We start from the raw sequence: 24,070 nt of genomic DNA, 5'->3' as shown, positions 1-24,070 counted from the left end.
TTCTCTTCGCGTAAATTGGAAGCAGGCGAGCCCGCAGTCTGTTAATGGTGTTATGGGTGAATTTCTTTATAAGTTGACAATGGAGAACTGTTGGCTGCTTTCTGGCACAAGATCTTTGGCTGTTTACGCATGTGTCGGTGTGTGCGTCAGCACTGGGGGCTCCTGGTGTTTTGGATAACATGCATTGTTCTTCAGGCAACACACACTCTTTCATTATCTCTCCTCAACAGGCCAAACAAGCTGTTGACGCTGGAATAGGCAAAAGGACAGAGAAGGGGCACAAGTTACATAGGTCAAGGTCAAAGGTTACTGATATGACACGAAAGGCCACATTTACACATTATTCAAAATTAATAGAACCATTACCATGTTTTTATTTATAGAAATGGACATAAATTCTTTGTAAATACCTTAGAATACCATGTAAATACCACATTACATAAATAAAAAAGCAAAAAATGATTTTCTTACTCAGTATTTTTGTCTTGATTTCCAGTACCAATACTTAAACATTCTTTTATCAAGATAGAATTGACATAAAATATTAAGTCCTGTTTTCTGAAGAGAAAAAAAATCTAAATTTGTTTGTGTTTAAAACCAGAAATAATACATGTTTGTGGGGTCCGAAAAATACTTAATTCAAAGGGAAAACTAGATGATTTTTCTGACCCCATTGACCTTAAAAAAAAAAAAAAAATTTGTTTTATGCACAAACTCACTTTAATTATTATTCCTTTCTTCAGAAAACAAGATTTTATCTTATGCGATTTTGTTTCTAAAGTAAATGTATCTTAACTTAAGAATGTTTAGATATTGGTACTGGAAATCAAGACAAATACATGAGTAAGAAAATAATTGTTTCAACCTTCAACCAAGCTTTATATATAGAACCTTTTAGGGGATTTGTTTTAATTACTTTTTTTGTTATTCATTTTTTAATTTTTATCAACTTTTATTAATTAAACAGCTTGTAAACATACTTTATCACTAGAAAAAAATGAAATAACCGATTAAACATGATAGTATTTTGCAAGAATTTTTCCTTATATAGAACCTTTTTGGCTCAGTCACGAACTCTCGAGTTCTGTATAGAATCCCATTGAACCTTTTTTTTCAAGAGGGTATATTGATAGCATGTCGAATATCAGCCAACATTAGAGCAAAGCAGAGGAAATATAAAAAATTGGCTGATATTGACCAATATTTGATATTGCACTTACACTAATTCTGGTGACATCTAAAGTTAAGCTTTAAAAACACTATTAATTTATTAACACTGTTAAATGTAATCATTAGCAAAATAATTACACATTTTTCCCACATACATTATAATATTGGGAATTTTAGAATTTAGAATTGGTTATTGGCCAGAACGTTCAAATAATTTATTAAATAAATAAACAAATAAATTATTGGCTTATCAGAATGAGCCAGAATTTCAATAGCGGTGCATCATGGTGATCATTCATTACCATGGTATATATTGAAGTACCGAAGTACAGTGGCCTAGTGGTTATAAAAGCAGATGTGAGATCGAATTCATCTCACGTTTCGTCCCCATTCGCCAAAGACTTGAAATGGTGTTTGCAACCCCTTTTACATTTGCATTTGACTATTTTACTGGAGTTCAACAGGATATTGGAAATAAAAATATATAAGATGCGATTGATTTTATATAATAAAATGCGACAGGAGCATGAAAAGTGTTTTTTATATGATAGCTGGTTGGAAAAATAAGAGGGCTTGGTTAAAAAAGAAGGGAAAAGATTACATTTTTCCAAGCATCATTCAGGGTCAGTTCTGATTTCAAGTTGACTTTACCATATATGATTTACAATCAGTGAGCTAGTTGTTGGTTACCTTCCACCAAACACACATGCAGAGAGAGAGATGGGTGAGTGTGTAATTAAAGAGGGTGTGTATTCCTCAGTGGACAGGCAGTGTCAGTCAGAACAGAGACAGATGTAACACTTCTGAGCCATGGCCTCAGGGGCCGGCGTGTCCAACATTACGGACTGACGTATTGTGTGAACGGTCCATGTCGCAGTAAGTCAACTGTCACATATAACAACATCAGAACATGTGATGTACAATGACCCTCCATTATCAGTGATAAACACTGCTGGATATGACAGGTAATATGACCTCATCATTCTAGAGTCCGCAAGCCAAAATCAGCATTTCTGTCTCGTTCTTGCCTTGTTTTCAACTGATATATACATCCTTAGAAAAAGTCCTTAAGATAATAAGACACATTTTCTGTGTTTTATATTACATTTTTTGTACTTATAAAATTATTCTTATTTTTTGAAAATTGTATTCATTTATATATATTTTAATAAAATATGAATAAAATTAATCATCTAGATCATTATTTTTTGAAAATTTTATTCATTTTTTTAAATAATGTAAAAAGATTAATTTAAAGGCAATTTTTTGTTTACAGAGAATATATCTTGAATATTTTATTATTTTTATATATTTTTTTATAAAAATATTTATATTGTATTCGTTTATTTTCATACAATCAAATTAATTGTGTATTAAAGTATAAAGCTAACAAAATTAAGTTTATGTTTGGAACAAGATTTAAAAAATTCCAGTGGAGTAAAATATGAATACATTTATATATATTTTAATAAAATATGAATACAATTAATCATCTAGATCATATGTGGTATATATATATATATATATATATATATATATATATATATATATATATATATATATATAAATATAAATATATATATATATATATATATATATTAATAAAATAAATCATATGAATCATATGTGGTATGTACACACACACACACACACACACACACAAGATATTTCTCCTTATCTAGAGCCTTTTTGGCATAAAGTGTTCTTTAAAACCCCTAGTTTTATAAAGAATCCCATACACAATTTTCTTCCCAAGTAAATGTGTCTTGTTTTAGGAACATTTAGAAAAATATTGAAAAACATAAGTGATTGTCAGTGAAGGTCTTGAGGGACGGTGGCCCTAGAGGACCAGGTTAAACCGCTTGGCTGGGCCATTGCCCATGGGAACTCAATGACTCTGGAATGGTGGAGAGGGAGGAATCCGCACACATCGGAGTAATTAGCCTTCAGCTTGCAGACTATGTGTGTGTGGAAAGGAACGTCGCTGGATTGTTGTGCGAGCTGTTGGTGAGGAGCTGTCAGAAAGCTGATTTAAAGGCGGCCTGTGGGGAGACGCCCATACAGAAAGGAACTTGTTGTTGTTTTGATGCATCTTTTGGCCTGGCGTGATCTGGGGGACCAGACCGAGAGCGTTACCTCACCTCGGTGTCGTTGTTCAAGTTCCACAGATCCAGACGACCCATGCCGTCCACGGCGGCGAAGAGCGAGGGGTGCACGGGCGACCACATCACATCATAGACGTAGTCTGCGTTATCCTCGAACGAGTACAGCGGCTTGTTTTGCTGAGGGGGACACAACATGAGAAAAAAAGAGGCGGATAAACAGAGGGCAAACAGGACAAGCAAGAAGGTGGTGGGCTTGTGAGGGAACAGGAAGAGGGCGAGAGAGAGAGGCAGATTGAGAGAATGAGAGAGTGGCATAGGCAGTAGACAGAGTGGCGCTGCTGCAGCCCTGGGGCCTGTCTGGGATTGGGCTAATTAAAACCTTTGCACATTCAAGCAGTGTCATAAAAAAACACTAGATGAAAGTCTCTCCAAGGTGTACTGTAACCTAAGTGTAACAGCTGTCTGTGGCATAGAAGAAAAGAGAATAAAGGAGAGAGAGAGAGAGAGAGAGAGAGAGAGAGAGAGAGAGAGAGAGAGATGCATTCCGAACAGGTACGAGGGAGACAGTTGGGCGGACCACAGCTCGATAATGAACCTCACAGAGACACGCTGAAGAATGTGACCTGACTCCAACACACACATGCGCAATCTTTCTCATTCTTTCAAAATAAACACAATCTGCCTGGGTGCAATCATCAAAAGTGTGGAAAATGACGAAGATGATGAAAAACATACACAAAACATTAAATATGAATGAATGAATAACAAAGCTTTTTTTTTAATATAGGCACTAGCATTCAAAAGTTTGGGGTCAGTAGTTTTTTTTTTTTTTGAGGATGCATTAAATTGATCAAAAGTGACAGTTAAGACATTTATAATGTTACAAATGCTGTTTATTTTCTATTCATCAAAGAATCCTGAAAATAGTAAGCTGTTTGATAAGATATTGATAAGATTATCATATTAGAATGATTTCTGAAGGATCATGTGACACTGAAGACTGGAGTAATGATGCTGAACATTCAGCTTTGATCACAGGAATAAGTCACATTTTAAAGTATATTCAAATAAAAAAAAGAGTTATTTTATATTGTAATAATATTTCACAATATTAATGCTTTTAGTTCGATCAAATAAATGCAGCATTGGTGAACATAAAAGACTTAAAAAAATAATAATCTTTGGATCCTTAGTGTAAATGAACACCAATAGTACAGCAACCGTAAAATTACACTTAAATGTTCTTTTTCTGAAGTATGTAACAGAAAAAAAGTAGATTTTTCTTTTCTTTTTGAGTGAAAACAACCACTTCTTCAACAGAAAAATGCTGATTTAATCAACTTCCACAAAACAGAGAGATAGCCATGCATTTGCATTTGCATTTGATGGCCATTGCATTTGAGAGCTCGAGTCAGGAAACTTTCACAATGCATGCCGACAAAAACATAGATAGCAAAGAGAGCATATTTCATTTGATGCAAATAAAACTAAGGCTTTGAGGAAACCCATGAAAACTCCGGTATGAAATGAATGGTGGTTTCCATTTCACATTGAGTATGTCATGTGCCGCTATGGTAATTTTGTTATTTACTTATGTTATGATCAAACCAGTAGAGGTCCAATTAGAAGTTTAACTATGCTCAACAGTCGATCTGATCCACAGGATCCACGGCCACAAATCCAAATCCTGGAGGCGCCAGTGCAGATTCTGCGCTCCCCGAGGACCACAGATCAGTTTGCAGAGCATTTTTTTCCCTCTAACAGAGCGTGATGTGCGCACTGCTCAGACTCTCATTCATTCGATAACCTCTCTGATACCTCTGTAGAGATCTAGTGATGGGGTTTAGTACTTGTACTCACTGTAAATGGTGCTTATTCGTGTCACCACCATCCCAGACCTGGATGAGGGCCGCCATGCAGATCGAAAAGTCATCAAGGGCTCGCCATGGGCACTTAAGGACACAAATTAGGGCACAAGGAGGGTTTTCCCAGCAGTCTTTGGCAGAAAACACACCAATGGTTTTTCCTTAAACACTATTAGAAGAAAAGATTCTATGTAGAACCTTAAAAGGTTTTGTCAGATGCTTCATACAGTGCATAGGACATTTTAAGGGTCCCAGTCATGGGATCATTTTATGGATTTAGTTTAAAAGCAGAGGGTCGGTTCTTTCTTTTGATAAATTGCATGCTCAGATATTCATATAACAAAATATTCCGAATATTGTAATTCAATATTTGATCAAACATGCTGGCGGTGTCTTGCAACTTTAAAAAAAAAAACGTTAATAAATACAAATTAAATATTACATTTTTATAACGTTAAATGACAAATAGTCGTCAATGTCTAAAAATAGGAAGTTGGCATTATTGCATGTGACTGAGAATGTGTGGACGCTCAGATCCAAGCTAAGGTGTGCTCAACAACCACACACAGGAGAAAGAGACAGGCCTGCATTCCTGCGGCTCTCCTCAAAGGGGATGGAATTCCCCCGTCCCCAAAAAATAACACATGCACATCCATAACATCCCAGGAATGTTTTAATATCTGTCAGAATGCACAAAGTGTATGATTTGTAGAGAAAACGCATGGAGCATAAGTTAAAGAGACAGGACGGTATGTTGTGGTTTCGGGAAGCTCGGCACTTTACGTCCGCTTGTGCACATAGATAGCGACGAGTGTGAGAACGTGATACGTATACTGTAGCTCTCATTCATGAAGTATTAACCATTGCAGGGCCTGAGGCAGTAGATGTGCCGCTTTCCCTTTTAAATGACCCGTGTCCTCCATCTACTTCAGTTTATTTGCCCTTTTCTGCTTTTTAACTCCTTGTTAACTCGTTTTAAAGGGACAGTTCCCACAAAATGTACACTGTGTTTGTGGTCGGTACGATTTTTAAATGTTTTTTGTCTCTTATGCTGTGTTTATTTGATCGGAAATACAGTAAAACAATTTCTATTTTAATATTTTTTAAAATGTAATTTATTCCTGTGATCAAAGCTGAATTTTCAGCATCATTACTCCAGTCTTCAGTGTCACATGATCCTTCAGAATCATTATGATATGATGATTTGCTGCTTAAGAAACATTTCTGAATATTATCAAGGTTGAAAACAGTTGTGCTGCTTAATATTTTTGTGGAAACCAAGATTTATTTTCAGGATTCATGAACAAAGTTCAAAATAACAGCATTCATTTGAATGAGAAATCTTTTGTAACATTGTAAATGCTTTTACTGTCATCATTTACACATCATACTGTTGTCCCAAACCTGTAAATTACTTCATGTTTGGTCTGTTTCTCACAAAAAATCTGTATTATGACTTTAAATATAGCAAACAAGACATTCAGAGCACTTTTATAGCCCTTTTTAAAGCTCGAAAGCTTCAGTCTCAATTATTGTAATTGCACTGGAAAAGAGCAAAACATTTTTTACATTTCCCAATTTGTGTTCCACACAGAAATGAAAGCCATACAGTTTTGGAAGATTATGAGCATTTTCATTTTTGGACAAACTATTCCTTTTACTACTACTTATACTTTCAATTCCTACCAGGGTTGTGTCATTGATATCTCTTCATCAAGCTATTCCACTTTTCTTTTTTGTTATTATTTGTGCCTCTCTCCTTCCCTAACATTCCTTCTACATCCATCTTTTATTCATACTTGGCCTTCAAGCTTCCCTCACTCTGTGGTTAATGTGATCTGAGCCAGTATCTCCAGACACAGATTGCAGTATCTGTGAGCACAACCATGTCCATACGTCTCCCACCCTAGCCCGCTCTTGCTCAATCTCTTTGGTCCATGTGGTTTGAACCCCAATCAAGAGACTCAATCATTCATTTCTGAACTTGCAGATTAAGCTCAAGGCAAAAAGCCACTGTCCAGTGGTCTCGAAGCTTTGGACACAGAACGGATTTACTTGCATGTACGAGACACTGCCAAGATACTAAGCAGGGCTTAAAATGCACTTTATAAAAGCCTGCATTAATGTTGAATAAGCCTGGTTAGTACATTAAATATTAGGGTTTCATACACAAAAAATGCATTTAATACATAAATATGGTCACACTTTAGATTAGGGTCCAATTCTCAGTATCAACTAACTATTAACTATGACTTTTACCTCAATAAACTCTAAATTAATGCTTATTAATATTTAGTAAGGTAGTTAAGTTTAGGTATTGGGTAGGATTAAGAGATGTAGAAGCGGCCTCGCGTCACCAAGGTCAGATAAATCCCATCACATAGAGCCTCTTTCACCTAGCTATCATCATATAGAGACTGTGTCTGTTCCCCGAATTTGGAAATCCAAAAAACGTTTAAACCCATCTAAGGTTAAAAATTTAATTGATGTTCAACAAATAAAAAACACCTAGCTATCTTTCACCTAGCTATCATCATATAGAGACTGTGTCTGTTCCCCGAATTTGGAAATCCAAAAAACGTTTAAACCCATCTAAGGTTAAAAATTTAATTGATGTTCAACAAATAAAAAACAGCTATAATACAGATGAGCAAATGCTAAAGCTTGGGTTGCTGAATATTCGATCGCTTACTTCAAAAGCACTCGTTGTTAATGATATGATTTCAGATAATAACCTAGATGTGCTGTGTTTGACAGAAACCTGGCTAAAACCAAACGATTACATTACTTTAAATGAATCAACCCCGCAAGATTACTGTTATAAACATGAGCCTCGTCTGAAACGCAAAGGGGGTGGTGTTGCTGTAATCTATAGTAATAGTTTCAAAACCACTAAGAAATCAAGTTTTAAATATAATTCTTTTGAAGCATTGGTGCTTAATGTAAAAATATATAGTGTAAACGATAAATCACGTTTGAGATTTGTGCTGGCTACTGTATACAGGCCACCAGGGCACCATACAGACTTTATCAAAGAATTTGCGGACTTTCTATCAGAATTAATATTGACTGCAGATAAAGTACTAATTGTTGGTGATTTTAATATACACATCGATAATGAAAAAGATGCATTGGGATTGGCATTTAAAGACATTGTAAATTCAATTGGAGTTAGACAACACGTGTCAGGACCTACTCACTGTCGTAATCATACTCGTGTCTAATATTATCACACGGAATAGATGTGGATGCCGTTGAAATTCTGCAGCAGAGCGATGACATCTCAGATCATTATCTAGTCTCGTGTAATTTGCATTTAGCCAAGGCTGCAAAGCCGACTCCGTGTTTCAAATATGTGAGACCTATCACTTCTGCTACTAAAGATTGCTTTATTAATAATCTTCCTAATCAGTTTCATCATCTCAGCATCTCAGATAGCTTAGAAGAACTAGATATTACAACAGAAACGTTTAACTCTCTCTTTTCCAGCACTTTAGACACAGTTGCTCCGTTGCGCTTAAAGAAGATTAAAGAAAATAGTCCAACGCCGTGGTACAACGAGCACACTCGGGCCCTTAAGAGAGCAGCCAGAAAAATGGAGCGCAACTGGAAGAAAACAAAACTAGAGGTATTTCGCATTTCATGGAAAGAGAGCTCAATTACTTACAGAGAGGCTTTAAAAGCTGCTAGATCTGCTTATTTTTCACCGAAGTTTCCAAGCAACACAGCAGTAATGACTTTATGAACTTCTTCACTTATAAGATTGATAATATCAGGGACAAAATTATAACTATGCAACCGTCTACTACAGTATCGCATCAGGCAGTGCATTGTAGTCTCCCTGAGGAAAAATTTGATTCATTCGTTGCTATAGGAGAGGAAGAATTTACTAAACTCATTAAATCATCTAAATCTACAACATGTATGTTAGACCCTATACCGACTAAGCTACTGAAAGAAATACTTCCAGAGGTCATAGATCCTCTTCTTAATATCATTAATTCGTCTTTGTCTCTAGAATACGTACCAAAAAACTTTAAGCTGGCTTTGATTAAACCGCTTGTTAAAAAAACGCAACTTGATCCTTCAGAATTAGTCAATTACAGGCCGATCTCGAATCTACCTTTTCTGTCAAAGATATTAGAAAAGGCAGTATCCTCACAACTGTGTTCCTTTCTTGAAAGAAATGATATCTGCGAGGATTTCCAGTCCGGATTTAGACCGTACCATAGTACCGAAACAGCTCTCGTTAGAGTCACAAATGATTTGCTCTTATCATCCGATCGTGGTTGTATCTCTCTATTAGTGTTACTCGATCTTAGCGCTGCATTTGACACCATCGACCACAACGTTCTTTTAAATAGATTAGAACATTATGTTGGCATTACGGGAAATGCACTAGCATGGTTTAAATCATACTTATCTGACCGTTATCAGTTTGTAGCAGTAAATGATGAGATGTCTCATCGATCACAAGTTCAGTATGGCGTACCACAAGGCTCAGTACTAGGACCGCTGCTGTTCACTCTGTACATGCTACCCTTAGGAGATATCATTAGGAAACATGGAATTAGCTTTCACTGTTATGCTGACGATACTCAGCTCTATATTTCTTCAAAACCTAACGAAACTTATCAATTCACAAAATTAACGGAATGCATAGCGGATATAAAAAATTGGATGACTTGTAATTTCCTACTTCTAAATTCTGAAAAAACAGAGTTTCTAATTATTGGACAAAAAACTTCCTCACGTAATAACCTAGAATACTGTCTAACACTTGATGGCTGCTCTGTTAAGTCTTCGTCGTCGGTTAGGAACCTGGGTGTGCTCTTTGATACCAATCTTTCATTTGAAAGTCACGTGTCTAGTATCTGTAAAACTGCATTTTTCCATCTTAAAAATATATCTAAATTACGTCATATGCTCTCATTGACAAATGCGGAACAATTAGTTCATGCGTTCATGACCTCAAGGCTAGATTATTGTAATGCTCTACTGGGTGGTTGCCCTGCACGCTTAATAAACAAACTACAGCTGGTTCAAAACGCAGCAGCTCGAGTTCTTACCAGAACCAGGAAGTATGACCATATTAGCCCAGTTCTGTCAAAACTGCACTGGCTCCCTATTAAACATCGCATAAATTTTAAAATATTGCTGATTACTTACAAAGCACTGAATGGTTTAGCTCCGCAGTACTTGAGCGAGCTCTTAACGCATTATAGTCCTTCACGTCTATTACGATCTCAAAATTCCGGCCAGTTGATTATACCTAGAATATCAAAATCCACTGCTGGCGGTAGATCCTTTTCCTATTTAGCACCAAAACTCTGGAACAGTCTTCCTACCATTGTCCGGGAAGCAGACACACTCTGTCAGTTCAAAGCCAGATTAAAGACACATCTCTTTGACCTAGCTTTCACATAATACATTATAGACTTCTATAATTTAATGTTATGCTGCATAGATTAGGTCAGCCGGAACTGGGAACACTTCCCAAAAATCCTGATGTACTCGTTACATCATGAGAAGAATGGCATCTACGCTAATTTTAGTGTCTGTGTTTATCCCAAGGTTTTTCCTGCAGCCTGCCGGATCCAGGCCGTATCCAGATCTGACGAAGGACCTTCACCTGGACCGATGACAACGCAGTGCTGAAGTGCCAACTAGTCTCTCCCTATGGAGGATCCCACTGCCACTCTACAGATAAGGCGTTGTCGGGAAAATTCGTCTCGCGGTCCTACCCCAAAGCAACAAATAAAATAAAATTCCTTATCAAAATTTATAAGGAAAGACAAGTATTTTGTTTAGGCTTGGCTTGTAGGGAATTCCAAACCTGCGTATATTCTAACGCACATAACTATAGAACCCATTCTAAATGCGCATGTGACCGCCATCAGCGTTTCTCACAGGTTCGCGTTTAAAGTCTGTGTAGAGAGAATGGTGTCGTCTTAGCGGCCCCTAATTTAATAACAAATGATCATTGCGACGGAACCAAATCAATTAAAACTAACTTTAGATGGAAATAACTTAACTCTGCTGTAAAGCCGAAACAATCTCTGTTACCTTAAATTATACGCTTATCTCTGTAAAGCTGCTTTGAGACAATCTACATTGTTAAAAGCGCTATATAAATGAAGATGACTTGACTTGACTAGAATATGGTCATGCCAAATAAGGCATTAATATGTGCTTTATAAGTACTAATAAACAGCCAATATCCTATTTATATGCATGCTAATAAGCAATTAGTTAATAGTGAGGACTGGACCCTAAACTAAAGTGTTACCAAAAATATATTATTTGAAAACACCCTATTATCTTACATAATTTAGCTTTTTTAAGTAAATTTTGATTTTAGATATTTTTTAAAGGGGTGGTATAATGCCCTTTTCACAAGATGTAAAATAAGTCTCTGATGTCTCCAGAGTGTGTATGTGAAGTTTTTGCTCAATATACCCCACAGATATTTTTATATAGCATGTTAAAGTTGTAAATTTTTGAGGGTGAGCAAAAACGCACTGTTTGTGTCTGTTCCTTTAAATGCAAATGAGCTGCTGCTCCCAGCACAGAGGGCGGAGCTACAACAGCCTTTTTATGTTCAAACCGAAGTCAGAAAGATGGAGATACTCAAGAAGAAGTGACAACATGTAGACAACCTTTCTGAATGGTTAGTTGGTGAATTTATGTAGCTTATGTGTAGTTATCTTCTAGTCATTAATTAGCATATTCTGTCTTGATAATATATAAATCACGTTCCCGGGGGCGGGGATTATGTAAATTTTAGGGTTAATGATGTCACTAACCTGGGAGGAAACACCTGTAGTCCCTACCAGCCGTTTGTTATAGTCCTTAAAAAACAATTTCTTTAAAAGCAAATATCTCCCTTTGCTTTGAACTTTGACCTTTGTAACTTTGGAGATGTTGTTTATGCTCAAACAGCAGCATTACACACTAACTAAAGATAAAAAAGTGAAATCATATTCAACCACCCCTTTAAAAAAACAACAATATGGATTAAGAAAATGATAACTATCTGACGAGACATTTCAATATTAATGTTGTACTTTCTGAGCATACAAAAACCTCAAACAAAAATGTTTGCTGCTGTTAGAATGGCAAGGTTTAAATATTTGCATGTTTAAATATTATAATATCAGTGAATTAACAGAAGTGCTACAAAATTTCAGACTCTTGAATGAATTCATTAATGATACACTGGTAAATGTTTGAATGGTGACTCATTCCAGTCCATGAGCCGGCAATGTGTCTCATTAAAACGGATGGTTAGTCATGCATCATTTGTTTAGAATATCTTGCAGTGTGGTGTCAACAGAGTGAGGTACTCTGATGATGCTCAAGAGGTGTAGAGGACACTCTGTCTTACCTTTGTGCTCCACAGTTTTACAGTCCAGTCGAAAGAAGAAGTGACAAAGAGGTGTGAGAAATCGACAGGGCCCACAGCACTGTGACAACTGATGCCTGTCACTGGCCCCTGATGGCCCTCAAACATCTCACAGATGCCAGCTTTACTGTGGAGCAACACAAAGCGATGGTCAAAAACAAATAGAAGGAACCATTAAGGCCCTCTATACACCTGATGTAAGTCTAGTGCATGTATATGTACTTTACTGCTCAAAAGTTTGGGGTCAGTCAAAGAAATTTTACTTTTATTCAGCAAGTTTCAATAGGTAGTAAAGACATTTATAATGTTACGTAAGATTTATATTTCAAATAAATGCTGTTCTTTTCAACTCTCCATTCATCAAAGATTTTGAACTATTATATATTTTTTTCAGTATTATGTAAAAAACATTAAATATTAACAATTGTTTTCAACATTAATTATAATAAGAAATGTTTCTTTAGCATCAAATCATCATATTAGAATGATTTCTGAAGGATCATGTGACACTGAAGACTGTAGTAATGATGCTTAAAATTCAGCTTTGATCACAGGAATAAATTACATATAAAGGTATATTAAATTGTATATTAAAATTGTTTTTACTGTTAAATGTACTGGTAAAATATTACCGACCCCAGACTTTTGTACATGCTTTTCCAAATGTTTTGATCGGAAAGCCAAGATTAGAACCCTTGTTTTGATTGACAGGTGAGTAGGCGGTCCTTTGCCGCTGTCTGGGACGAACATCACTACAAACATGATCAGAAAATGCGTCCACGTGTGTTTCCGACAACCTCTGAATTTGGTTTAAGTGATTGTTTATTTATATTTCATTTATCTCTGACCACTTATGACCGGATCACCCGAGGACGATAACTATAACAATAACGATAAAGATACAGTTCTAAAAATGTAAAAGAATAGCAGAGTCCACACCACAACTACAACGATAACGGCACAGAGAAACAACATGTTGGAATCACTTTCAGATCTATTTTTTCCAGCTGATGAATGAAAAAAACACTGACAGCCAATTAGAATCCAGCCTGCTTTAAAGAGCTCGAGCATTTAAAGCGACAGACGACATAACTGGAGTGTGTGCTTAGAATAAACAGAACGATATTGTGTGTTGGTGTGGACACTAATATAGTTATCATTCTAGTTATTGTTTAACTGGCCTTAAGGGTTATCATGGACAGTGTGTCAAATGCATGCGTGTGTGTGCCACTCACCTGCCGTGTCTGGACGCTGTATACACTGTCCCCTCCTCACTGCCAACTATATAATTATTGACGTCTCCAGTGGGAAAGGCCATCCCAGTCACAGCCACTGGCTTAGACTTGTTATAAACAAGCTCCATGCTCTCCTACAATTGAGCAAGCAGACTTGTATACAGGTGTGATGGATGCTGGTAGTGTCAGGTGTTGATCAGATGTGCCAGAACTGACCTGAGGCTGTGACAGCATATCCAGGCTCCAGGAACACATACGTCCATCTGTGGACACCGTGATCAGGTTGTTGGCGTTCTGGGTGCCGACCACATTGACGCAGTACACTGGGTGCTTTGAGAAGATACAGTATGTCACATACAAATTCGTATACAGTAGTAGTGGCCAAAAGTGATGTCTGCAGTGGATATTTGTTGACACAACAAGTATGATTAAACCATCAAAATATGAGGAAAATATTTCTTTTATTTTAAAATATTATAAATATGAGGGAAGAACAAAACACTAAACTTGGTTAAGGTATTTATCTGAGAAAATTGTTTGGCAACAAAGGCAAACTACAACTACAGTTTTATTTTTGGCCAAGAATTATGTTGCACAATTTGACATGTTTCATTGCATTCTGACAAAAAAAGCTATTGACTCCAAGTACAACTATGCAACATGCTTACAAAATCTGTAACAATTTAAACAAATATATTTGAATAAAGGGTGAAGAATACAACGGTATGGCCAGCAAACATGTTGCAAAATTAAAGCTATGAACTGAATGTGTACACAGACACAATACCTAGCCTGTGAACTAACATGGCTCGGGCATCTGCCCGTCTGCAAATACAGTTGATTGTGTGAATCCATTATGTCGTTATTGCCGTCAATTTGATTTTGTTTTTTGACCAACAATGGGCTCTTTCAGATGAGCCGGTGGAGTGGTGAGACGGCAGTCGGGACATAGGCTTTCATTATTGAGGGCACGGGAGTTTAAACCCTCAGCATGTATGGCATTCAGGGGCCGTGTGTGTGGCAGCTGAGCACAATAAGGGTCTATGGACGTCCCTTTTCTCTGCTACTAGGCTGTACTGTCTTTATTGCATGACAAGGAGTTAGATGGGGCTCATTGAGCCTGACTGTGCTGACAGACGGAGTCTAGCCCTGGGTAGACTTTTGCTCAGAGAGAAGACGAGGTCAGGAATATGTTGAGGGGTGATTGCTCCCAGTCCCAGCATTAAAGGGATAGTCCACCCTAAATGAAAATTGTGTCTTCATTTACTGACCCTCATGCTGTTCCAAACCAGTAAGATTTTCTATCTCCTGTGGAACTCAAAAGGAGATGTTTTTAAGAATATTCATGCCATACAGACTAAGATTTAAGTCGTTACTTACTGAAAATCTTGCTTGACAGTCGTGTACACCATTTACATTCAGTGTATGGAATAGAGCGGCTTGGGCATTCTGATATAATATCTCATTCCACAGAATATGACTCTTTCACAACACTTTGGTCTCCCCACTAGTATGCTATTTTAAAGGATCCTAATTTTTCTCCAACAATAGGTTAACTTGTATGCAAGATCAAAAAACACTATAATTTTCTCATAATATACATTGCACAACTCCTCATTTCTCAAAGAGCATGAAAATGGTTTGTTTGAAGATGCAGTCTCTCTAAGCCCCTCCTTTCTGAGAGCCTACTCTGCTCTGATTGGTCAGACGGCCCAGTCTGTTGTTATTGGTCGACCGCTTACAGCGCGTATTGTAAACAAAATGCCAATTACCATATCTGAACTTCAGCTCCGGAGGCTTCCTCAGTGCTTGATACTCAGTGATATGAACTAATAATGGCATCAGTTTTACCATATCAAATAGTCTATGTTCACAATGCAATTTTTTTTTGTATAGATGTTAACATTTTAATGTGGCCAATATCAGATTCCAGTGTGAACAGATCATGGTCCTGGACTGACCCACACGCGCAAAAGAACGATAAAAAGACGTCACGTAGCACGCTGTCATACTGAAGTAAACGTGGAGAATATTAAATTAAGTGATTATGTGTATATTTTAAGTGTGATCTGCCGCTGAAGCCAGTGAATTCATGCGTAGGCAATATAACCTCATGTTTCGCTTGTAAATAGAGCTGTCACTGTAATATTTATGAGCTCTGACACATCACTGTCATTCACTCACTACCTTGCGCAACTGTCTTGATAACTGCAGGTATGTAAAATCTTTGAGGTGACTCCCATGAGAACAGAATTGTGCCGAATGTTGCTCTAGAGTGACGTTAAAAGTCTCATGAATTCCGATATGACCGTTCAGACTGCGGTCGCATTGTAAAACATCTGACCTGTATCGGATTTAGCACCACAAATGGAAGTATCACAAATCGGAATTGAAAAGATCAGATGTGGTTTGTTAACACTGTCATGACAAAAACAGATCTGAGTCACATGTGAGCAAAAAAACACATTTGCCTGCAGTCTGAACGAAGCCTTCGAGTCGGAGTCCTCATGCTTTTAAAGTAAATTTGCTTTTGCAGCGCTGAAAACGATGTCTTCTTGATATGTCGACAACACGAACCAATCTCTTCCAGGCCTCAGCTACAACTACAGTGTTTGAGGGCGGGGCAAAGTAGACGTTTTTCACAGGCAGCCAATGAAGACCATAGGCTGGCATTATGCAAATTTGTTACATAGGTATGTAACTGGAATTGAGACTGTAATCGCTGACGACTCGTTTCGGCAGTTCAGAATCAATTTCAGGACAATAACTCCATTTTTTGAGCACTTTGATCTTTAAAACTTTGCAGACCTTTTACATTCACAAATTGCATGCTGCATGAAAGGAAATATTGGAAAAAGCATGATGGGGGACTTTAAGTTTAAGAAGGATGATTGTATCTGTAGTGTTCTTACTGTATGCGCTGCAGCGGACAGGGGAGTCCTCTGAACCGGCGTTCTTCTGTGACTTCTGTTGTCCCAGAGAACAATCTGCCCTGAATATGTGCCACCCACCAAAAGGTTAGGATGAAACCGGGCAAAACCCACCGACACCACTGGAGACTGGAAAAGACCAGATAAGGCAAAATCTTTAGGACAAAAAGACAAAGGAAAGAGAGAATGATGAAGGTGAAGATGAAGGAAAGGTGGGCAGAGTACCAAACTATGCTAAGGATTGTGGGAACAGCAGTTTTATATTACAGCATCATAAACAGAGTGCACTAGAGCGAAAAGCGCTGGCTTTTGTTGTGACAGCCTTTCCCTCCATCTTCACTTTTATTGAGTTTTTGGTTCCTCTTCAGTGCCTGTCACATGAAACGTGCCCGAACGCTTACATATTTTCACACAAAATTCTCCGCAGCGGCCTTCACAATTATCTCAGGAGACCAATTACTGACAGCAAGGAGACAACGATATTTTGTTTTACTTGCAAAACTGCCCTTTTCGTGGTGATGTGACAGCAGCGGGCGGGACAGAAGTGTAAAAAAGCGTGTTTTCATTGCGCTCTCCAGTCGTCGGTAAAGCAAAGACTAGGACTGTCTCCCTTCATGCACCGCACCATCTGCGGCCTCGCCGTCATGCACACAGAGTTCATTTTAAAGTGACTGGAAAACAAACCAGAGAAAAAGAAAACACGCTTCTCTTTTCTTTCATTCGTTTCCCCCTCTAAAAAAATACAGCTTCTAAGAGGCTTCGGGAGCAGCTTCACATGTGAGGTGGTTTTTTAAAAGGACTCAAAATAAACTAAGCTGGAGGGGTAAAAATAAAGGCGAGTTGAGTTTATTTACACTCAGGACACGCAGGCAAATCTGGTTTAAAGTTTAAACGCATTAAGACAAAAGCGTTTGATGGTTGGACGGGAGATTATTTGACTGATTGTGTGATTGAATGCGGCCTGATGGAGAAACACTACACAAATACAGAGAACCGGTAATTTTCAGAAATGATTCCCTTCATTTACATACCAGAAATGAATGACGTTATGTTTCGTTAAATCAAGAAATCAAAATTTATACTTTTTTTATGGAATATCACATTTTTATTATAGATCATAGATACATGCACATCATTATTTTTTTTTAACATTCATGCCCTTCTTTAATCAAAATAACTTCCCCTCCCTCTTGCAGGGACATCTCTTCTCTTCTCTGATGATGTGTTTAGCGACACGAGGGCGGGGCGACCTGTCACTCACATGAGATTGACCAATAGCAAACCACAACAATCCAATCAATTCCCCATGGACAAAACCAAGTCCCGCCCTACATTTTTTCTTGTTCGAGAAGCCGTTTTACTTGGATAGACATCACAATAAGGAAGAAAAGACAATCGCAACTTCTGTTTCATGCCGACTGGATTTCACACACGAGTTCTTTAAAACAAATACTCCTGGAACTATTTTTCAGTGGTGTTTCAACACTGCTACTTAATCTACAGCGCAAAACATACAGAGTGCAATCAGTGATTAATGTAGCCAGATTGCCGAATGACTCTTGAGCAGTTTCTGAATACAGAATAGGAACTTTGAATACAGGAGTCAAAACCATAGAGCACAATCAGGGTATTCCAAATCCAAACGGTTCTCAAACAATTGACTCTTTTGAGCCAATTCTTTATAGTGAATCAAAACCATACAGCACACACCCAGGGTAAATCCAAACGATTCATGAACAAATGACTCTTTTGAGCTAGTTCTTTTTGGTGAATCAAAAATATAGAGTGACCAATGTAGTCGAGTCGATTCTTTTTAGTGAATCAAAACCATACAGCACAAGTGTATTCCAACTGATTCACAAACAAATTATAGTGAATGATTTGGTTCTTCATAGTGAATCAAACACATAGAGCTTACAACATATTCATGAGACTTAAATCAGTATAGACACTGACTGGTTGTTCATATTATAACATATGTACAGTAGTTTAAGATACTGTACACATTATGTCCTGTAATCAGTGGTATTTTATAAATGAAATGTTACCACATTTTTTTGTTTGTTTAGTATTATTTAATACAGTTAAAGCCAATATTTGGATTGCATTTATGCTGCCTCCAAAAAGACTATGAATAGTTGCGGAACAAATGACTTCAATCTAAAAAATGCTGAGTTGTTTCAACCCAACTTTCTGTCAGATATGGACAAACCCAGCCGTTGGGTTACATTTTTAACCCAACACTTGGGTTTGTCCATGTCTGACCCAAAGTTGGGTTTGAACAACCCAGCATTTTTCAGAGTGTAGTCTTTAAAAAGTCACCTTTTGCAAGAACTGATTTATATGTATTAGCTTCTAATTTATTATGATTCCCACCCCTAACTACAGTATTATGGTAGAAATAAAATAGAAAGCAGATAATTGCAAGTTACTACACCGGCTGCAATAATACAATCATAGGACATCAAAAGCCAACATTTCAGGTAATAAATTGATTAGTATCTTTTAAGAGGTTGAAAAGTTTCACTCAAGTCTTGATTAGTCTGATTGCCAGTACCGCTGGAAAAGGATCTCTGTTCGGTGATTAATGATCAGTCAGACCTGAATACTAACACAGAGACAGGGGAACATTGCTGCTTAAATACACGGCTATTTCAATCAGAGCCACAAGCCGACCTCTGAACCAAGTCTCTTTCTCTCTCTCCTATAGTCATGTGTCAGGGACACGCTCCCCAGACCAGCGCTTCATTACTGGGCTAATGAACATGAGCTGGGGTCACCACAACAAGAGGGTAATAACTCCACTATGAAGCCATTAATCAGAGACTTAATGAAGTATCGTAACCTGAAACTTCAGCTCAGGAGAGCAGTCCAGCCAACAGCCAATCACAGGCCTCTCCGCACACCACTGTTTTGATCAGACTCGTCTGCTGTGGTACGCTCTCATCCCTGTCCTGCAGCAACCTCTGACGACAGTCTCGATCCCTCCGCTTTCTGTTCCCAAACATGCTAATTCTATAGCAGAACAGATTCATTTTGATTGGATTAGCTGATTTGTATAAATGCATCTGTTCAATCGTTTACAAAACTCAACAACCAGTCCGACCTACTCCTGGCAGGGTTATTATTTCTAACTAAAACTAAAACTATTAAAAACATAGTAACACTTTAGTTTAGGGCTTATTAGCATGCATATTAATAGGATATTGGCTGTTTATTAGTACTTATAAAGCATATATAAATGCCTTATTCTGCATGACCTTATTCTACATCCCTTAGACCCTACCCAATACCTAAACTTAACTACCTTATTATTAATAAGCAATAATTTAGAGATTATTGATGCAAAAGTCGTATTTAGTAGTTAGTTGATACTGAGAATTGGACCCTAATCTAAAGTGTGACCAAAAACATTTCTGTTATTTGAAATAAAGCTGAAATTAAATAAAATATAAATATTAGTTGAAAAAAAAAATTGAAATGTTGCATTGGCAATAAACTGAAGTTGAAGCACTAAAATTATTAACTGTAAATAAACCAAAACGGAAATAAAAATAAAGTAAAAATATTTAGAATATGAAACCTAATAGAAATATTTTAAATAAACAAAAGAAAAACTAATAAAATGCTAAAAAGCACATAACAAAATTACAAAAAAATTAATCTTAAATTAACATGAAAACTAAAAATATAGAAATAAAATTCAAAACATTAATAAAACTATAATAAAACTAAAATAAAAACTAAAAATACACATGACTCATTGGCAATAATGGATATTTTTTTAATCCCAAAATAATTTAATTTAAAACAAATTTAAATTTCATTGGAAGTCATACAAAACAAACACTGAAATGTTAGTAAATTAAGCATGAGAAAATATATATAAAAAATATATCAAACAGTAAGGTCAATATAAATTATATAAAAAGAGATTAAGGCAAAAAATGGAGGCATACATAATGTATGACATTTTCTTGATGGCAAAATCATGTGTATAAAATCACAAACTTACATTCTGTAGGTCTTTTTTGAAAAGGTCAAAGAGGTCAAACCCCAAAAACCCAAAATAGTTTGGAATTTGAGCACTGGATGACAATGCCTTGCTATGGGGTAACGCTGTAGTCCTCGCTTCACTCCACAAAGTTCAATGCACTGGACAATGCTGACACGATGTGAACGAGCCTTTAATGATGAAAAACATGTCATAGGGCAATCTCAGTTTATAAAACATCAGATGTATTCTTCCCTCATTACTGTAACCACATAAATCCACAGAGACCTTTTGCTCCGTAACGAAGCGCAGAGAAATATGACAAGTATTTGAACTCTCTTTAAAGTCATAATCTAAACATGGCAAAGGCGCAAGACGCTGAGAGGAAACTGGATGAAAAGGCTGTATATTCACACCATATGGAGAGCGTAAGTTAAGATCCGTCTGTCTTCAACGCATGGATTCTGAAATCACCTCTTCAGTTTTACTGGAAGCCCACAAACACTATTCGAGCGCTGTGCTCCACATGCAAGCTTTTGCTACTGGAATTAGCTCACTTTGCCCTGTGATCTTTTCAGTTCTGTAGTGGAATTGCAATGCCAATTTCAGGTTTTAGTTTGTTCAAGGGAAGTTGGGATACATCTTCGTCTACATTACACTGAACAAAAAGTATAGTGGCAGAATTATTAAGTGAAAAGAATACGAATTATCATTTAATGTGCCAAATTTACTTCGTACTCAAGTTAATTCAAAGTATACAATAGTACCATGACCAATAAAATCATGGTAACGACTTAATACAGTCAATATTAGGAAGTTTCCTGATTGTTGTCCCCACCAAATTTCACTATTTCATCCATTTCGTCAATGCAGTCATTTCACCGACTGATTTAATTGAGAATATTTCACATTACAAGCTTAGCTTGACATCTAACAACCCAAAGCTCTGATGGAAGTCGTAAAATGCAAGTGAAAACACACAATCCCACAACACCTTCCTGGTTTCACTGGGACTAAGTGCTTCGGACATAATAATATCAATGGGAATGGTTCAGTATGGGATAATCCACAAGACTAACCTTGGCATGAGGAACACTCCCTCCTTTGTTGCCCCCTTTTTTTGCGGGCCGAAAGGGAAAAGAGGAGGAAAAAAAAGTCGGAGCCATTTGTCAGGGAGCAGATGACTGTGTAACAGACAGTACATTCACTGCCGCCTCCTCCTGAAGCACCACAATCATGTGGTTCTCAGCAAAGCTTATCAGCTCCAGATGCACTCCTCTGTCTTCCACCAGCATCCTTCGCTCCCTACCTCTTTTTTTTCCCAAACTGCACCCCACGGATTTTGTCACTCTGCGGTTACTGGCACAGGCCTTGTAATACCATATCTCCGTTTCAGAGAACAATGGAGGAGAAGCCAGTGAATGCGAGTAGTTTGATCTCTCTCTTTTACCTCGGACAAGAGGAAAGAACGGCCGTGTCCCGTCAATATGAATGAACGGTATTCTTAGCATAGTCAAAAATGGATGAAATGCAATTCTATACTTTATACTTTCATTTGATTTGGTAGTGCACTTATTTGTTATGGAGTTGCATGTGCTCATAAAGCTGAGTGTAGAAAGGCTTCAAAACAGCTTTTGAGACAGGAAGAGCAGAGACCTCCAGTCCACTATGGTTTTACTGCCATTTGTGAATTTGTTCCTCCTCAAAGTTCTAATCTAAAACATCAACTTTTCAATTCAGTCAACAAGCTCTCATATTCAGCTTGCTCCACATAACTTACATAATTCCACTTTTGACTGCATACACTTAAAGGGATATTTCACCAAAATACCCTCAAGTTTTTCCAAACCTGTTTGAGTTTCTTTCTTTTGTTGAACGGAAAAGAAGAATATTGAAGAATGTTGGTAACCTGACAGTCCATTGACTTCCATAGTAGGAAAAAAAAAATACTATGGAAGTCAATGGCTACCGTCAATTGTCTGGTTACCAACATTCTTCAAAATATCTCCTTTCCTGTTCAACAGAAGAAAGACACTCATGCAGGTTTTGAACAACATGAGGGTGAGTAAATGACAGAATGTACATTTTTGGGTGAACTTTCCCATTAATTTCTAAATAAATCCTATGGACCTTCACTTTTGGCCTACAGTTAGTGCTACTACATCATTTAAAAATGGTCTAGTCAGTGGATTGCTTAAACGACTTTATATTTAGATAGTTATAGTATATAGTTATCGACCTTGGTGTGAACGGGCCTTGAGATGTTCATTTGAAAAGTCTCTATATTCTCTATATCAGTGCGCACTGTTTCTGAACTCTTTCTGAAAGTTGCATTAGTAGTGTGTAGAAAGTAGCGGTTATGGTAAGGGGCGTCACATTTCCGAAACACACGGTTGATCAATCACAACACACTGATCCAGCCGACCAATCAGAGCACATTGTGCTTTTCAGAAGGAGGGGCTTCATAGAGACAGGAACTAAACAGAGCGATACTGACAGACTGGGAAGAGAGGAGCTGCAACAATGTCAAAAATAATGTTTTTGAACATTCCAGTGTGAAAACCTATTCTAGTAGGGAGCGAAAACAAAATCAAGACTTTGAAAAATGGCGTAATAGGTCCTCTTTAAAAGAGATTAAAGATGCAACTTTTCTGTGCACTTTTTACCATGCAAACGTTAACAGCTTATGTACAGTATTCTAATTATAGCACTTATAAAAGCACCTGAAAAAACTAAAAAAGTAGAAAACAATTCCAAATAAACTAGCCAACCATCATGACCCATCCCCCTATCTACATTAGTGCTTATTTGTGGATGCAAGAGCCGGCAGTAAAACCATAGTGGACTGGAGGTCTCTGCTCTTCCTGTCTCAAAAGCTGTGAGTGGTTTTGAAGCCTTTCTACACTCAGCTTTATGAGCACATGCAACTCCATCCACCAGCATTATGCAGAGCGGGCATCTCTCCAAGCTCCTGCGAACACATCTTCCTCTGTGCCAGCGAGCCTCAGGCATCCAACAGGGGTTCACACAGAGTCATCCTGGGTAAAATATATAAACGATATCAATAAAATACAGGCGATGCAGATGAGGGCTGACAGTATCGGTGAGCAGTTTTTGGGGTGTGCCCTTGATGTGGCGACAGGCAGCCCACTTGAGAAGGTCATGTGATGTTACTGGCGAGCCGGACCTGCTGTGATGATGGGCCCGAAAGAACAGCAGAGACGAGGGAGCCAAGATCACGCCACACAGAGCCCAAAACAAACCAAAACCACCACGGAAATATTCCACAACTGTCTGAACAGGAGTGGCCTTTTGTAGCCATCCAAAGCCAGAGAAACTGTGAAATGAAGGAGGAGAGGATAAAGA

The 24,070-nt window shown here is 37.5% G+C and overlaps 1 protein-coding gene across 1 annotated transcript in view; it reads right to left on the bottom strand.

Annotated features, from left to right (window-relative positions):
- Positions 1-24,070, bottom strand: part of dync1i1a (dynein cytoplasmic 1 intermediate chain 1a) — a gene marked incomplete at its 3' end in the record, with an annotated part of 71,443 nt that overhangs the window by 8,260 nt on the left and 39,113 nt on the right. The window contains exons 10-14 of the mRNA XM_081376599.1: positions 16,693-16,839; positions 13,997-14,110; positions 13,781-13,914; positions 12,528-12,672; positions 3,312-3,452 (exon numbers count right to left, since the gene is read on the bottom strand). Of these exons, the coding sequence (XP_081232725.1) occupies positions 3,312-3,452; positions 12,528-12,672; positions 13,781-13,914; positions 13,997-14,110; positions 16,693-16,839 (681 nt within the window). The remainder of the gene's footprint in view (positions 1-3,311; positions 3,453-12,527; positions 12,673-13,780; positions 13,915-13,996; positions 14,111-16,692; positions 16,840-24,070) is intronic.

Source organism: Scardinius erythrophthalmus, assembly GCF_964197995.2.
Source record: "Scardinius erythrophthalmus genome assembly, chromosome: 10".
Taxonomy (NCBI): Eukaryota; Metazoa; Chordata; class Actinopteri; order Cypriniformes; family Leuciscidae; genus Scardinius; species Scardinius erythrophthalmus.
This window is presented reverse-complemented; position numbering and strand designations above follow the sequence as displayed.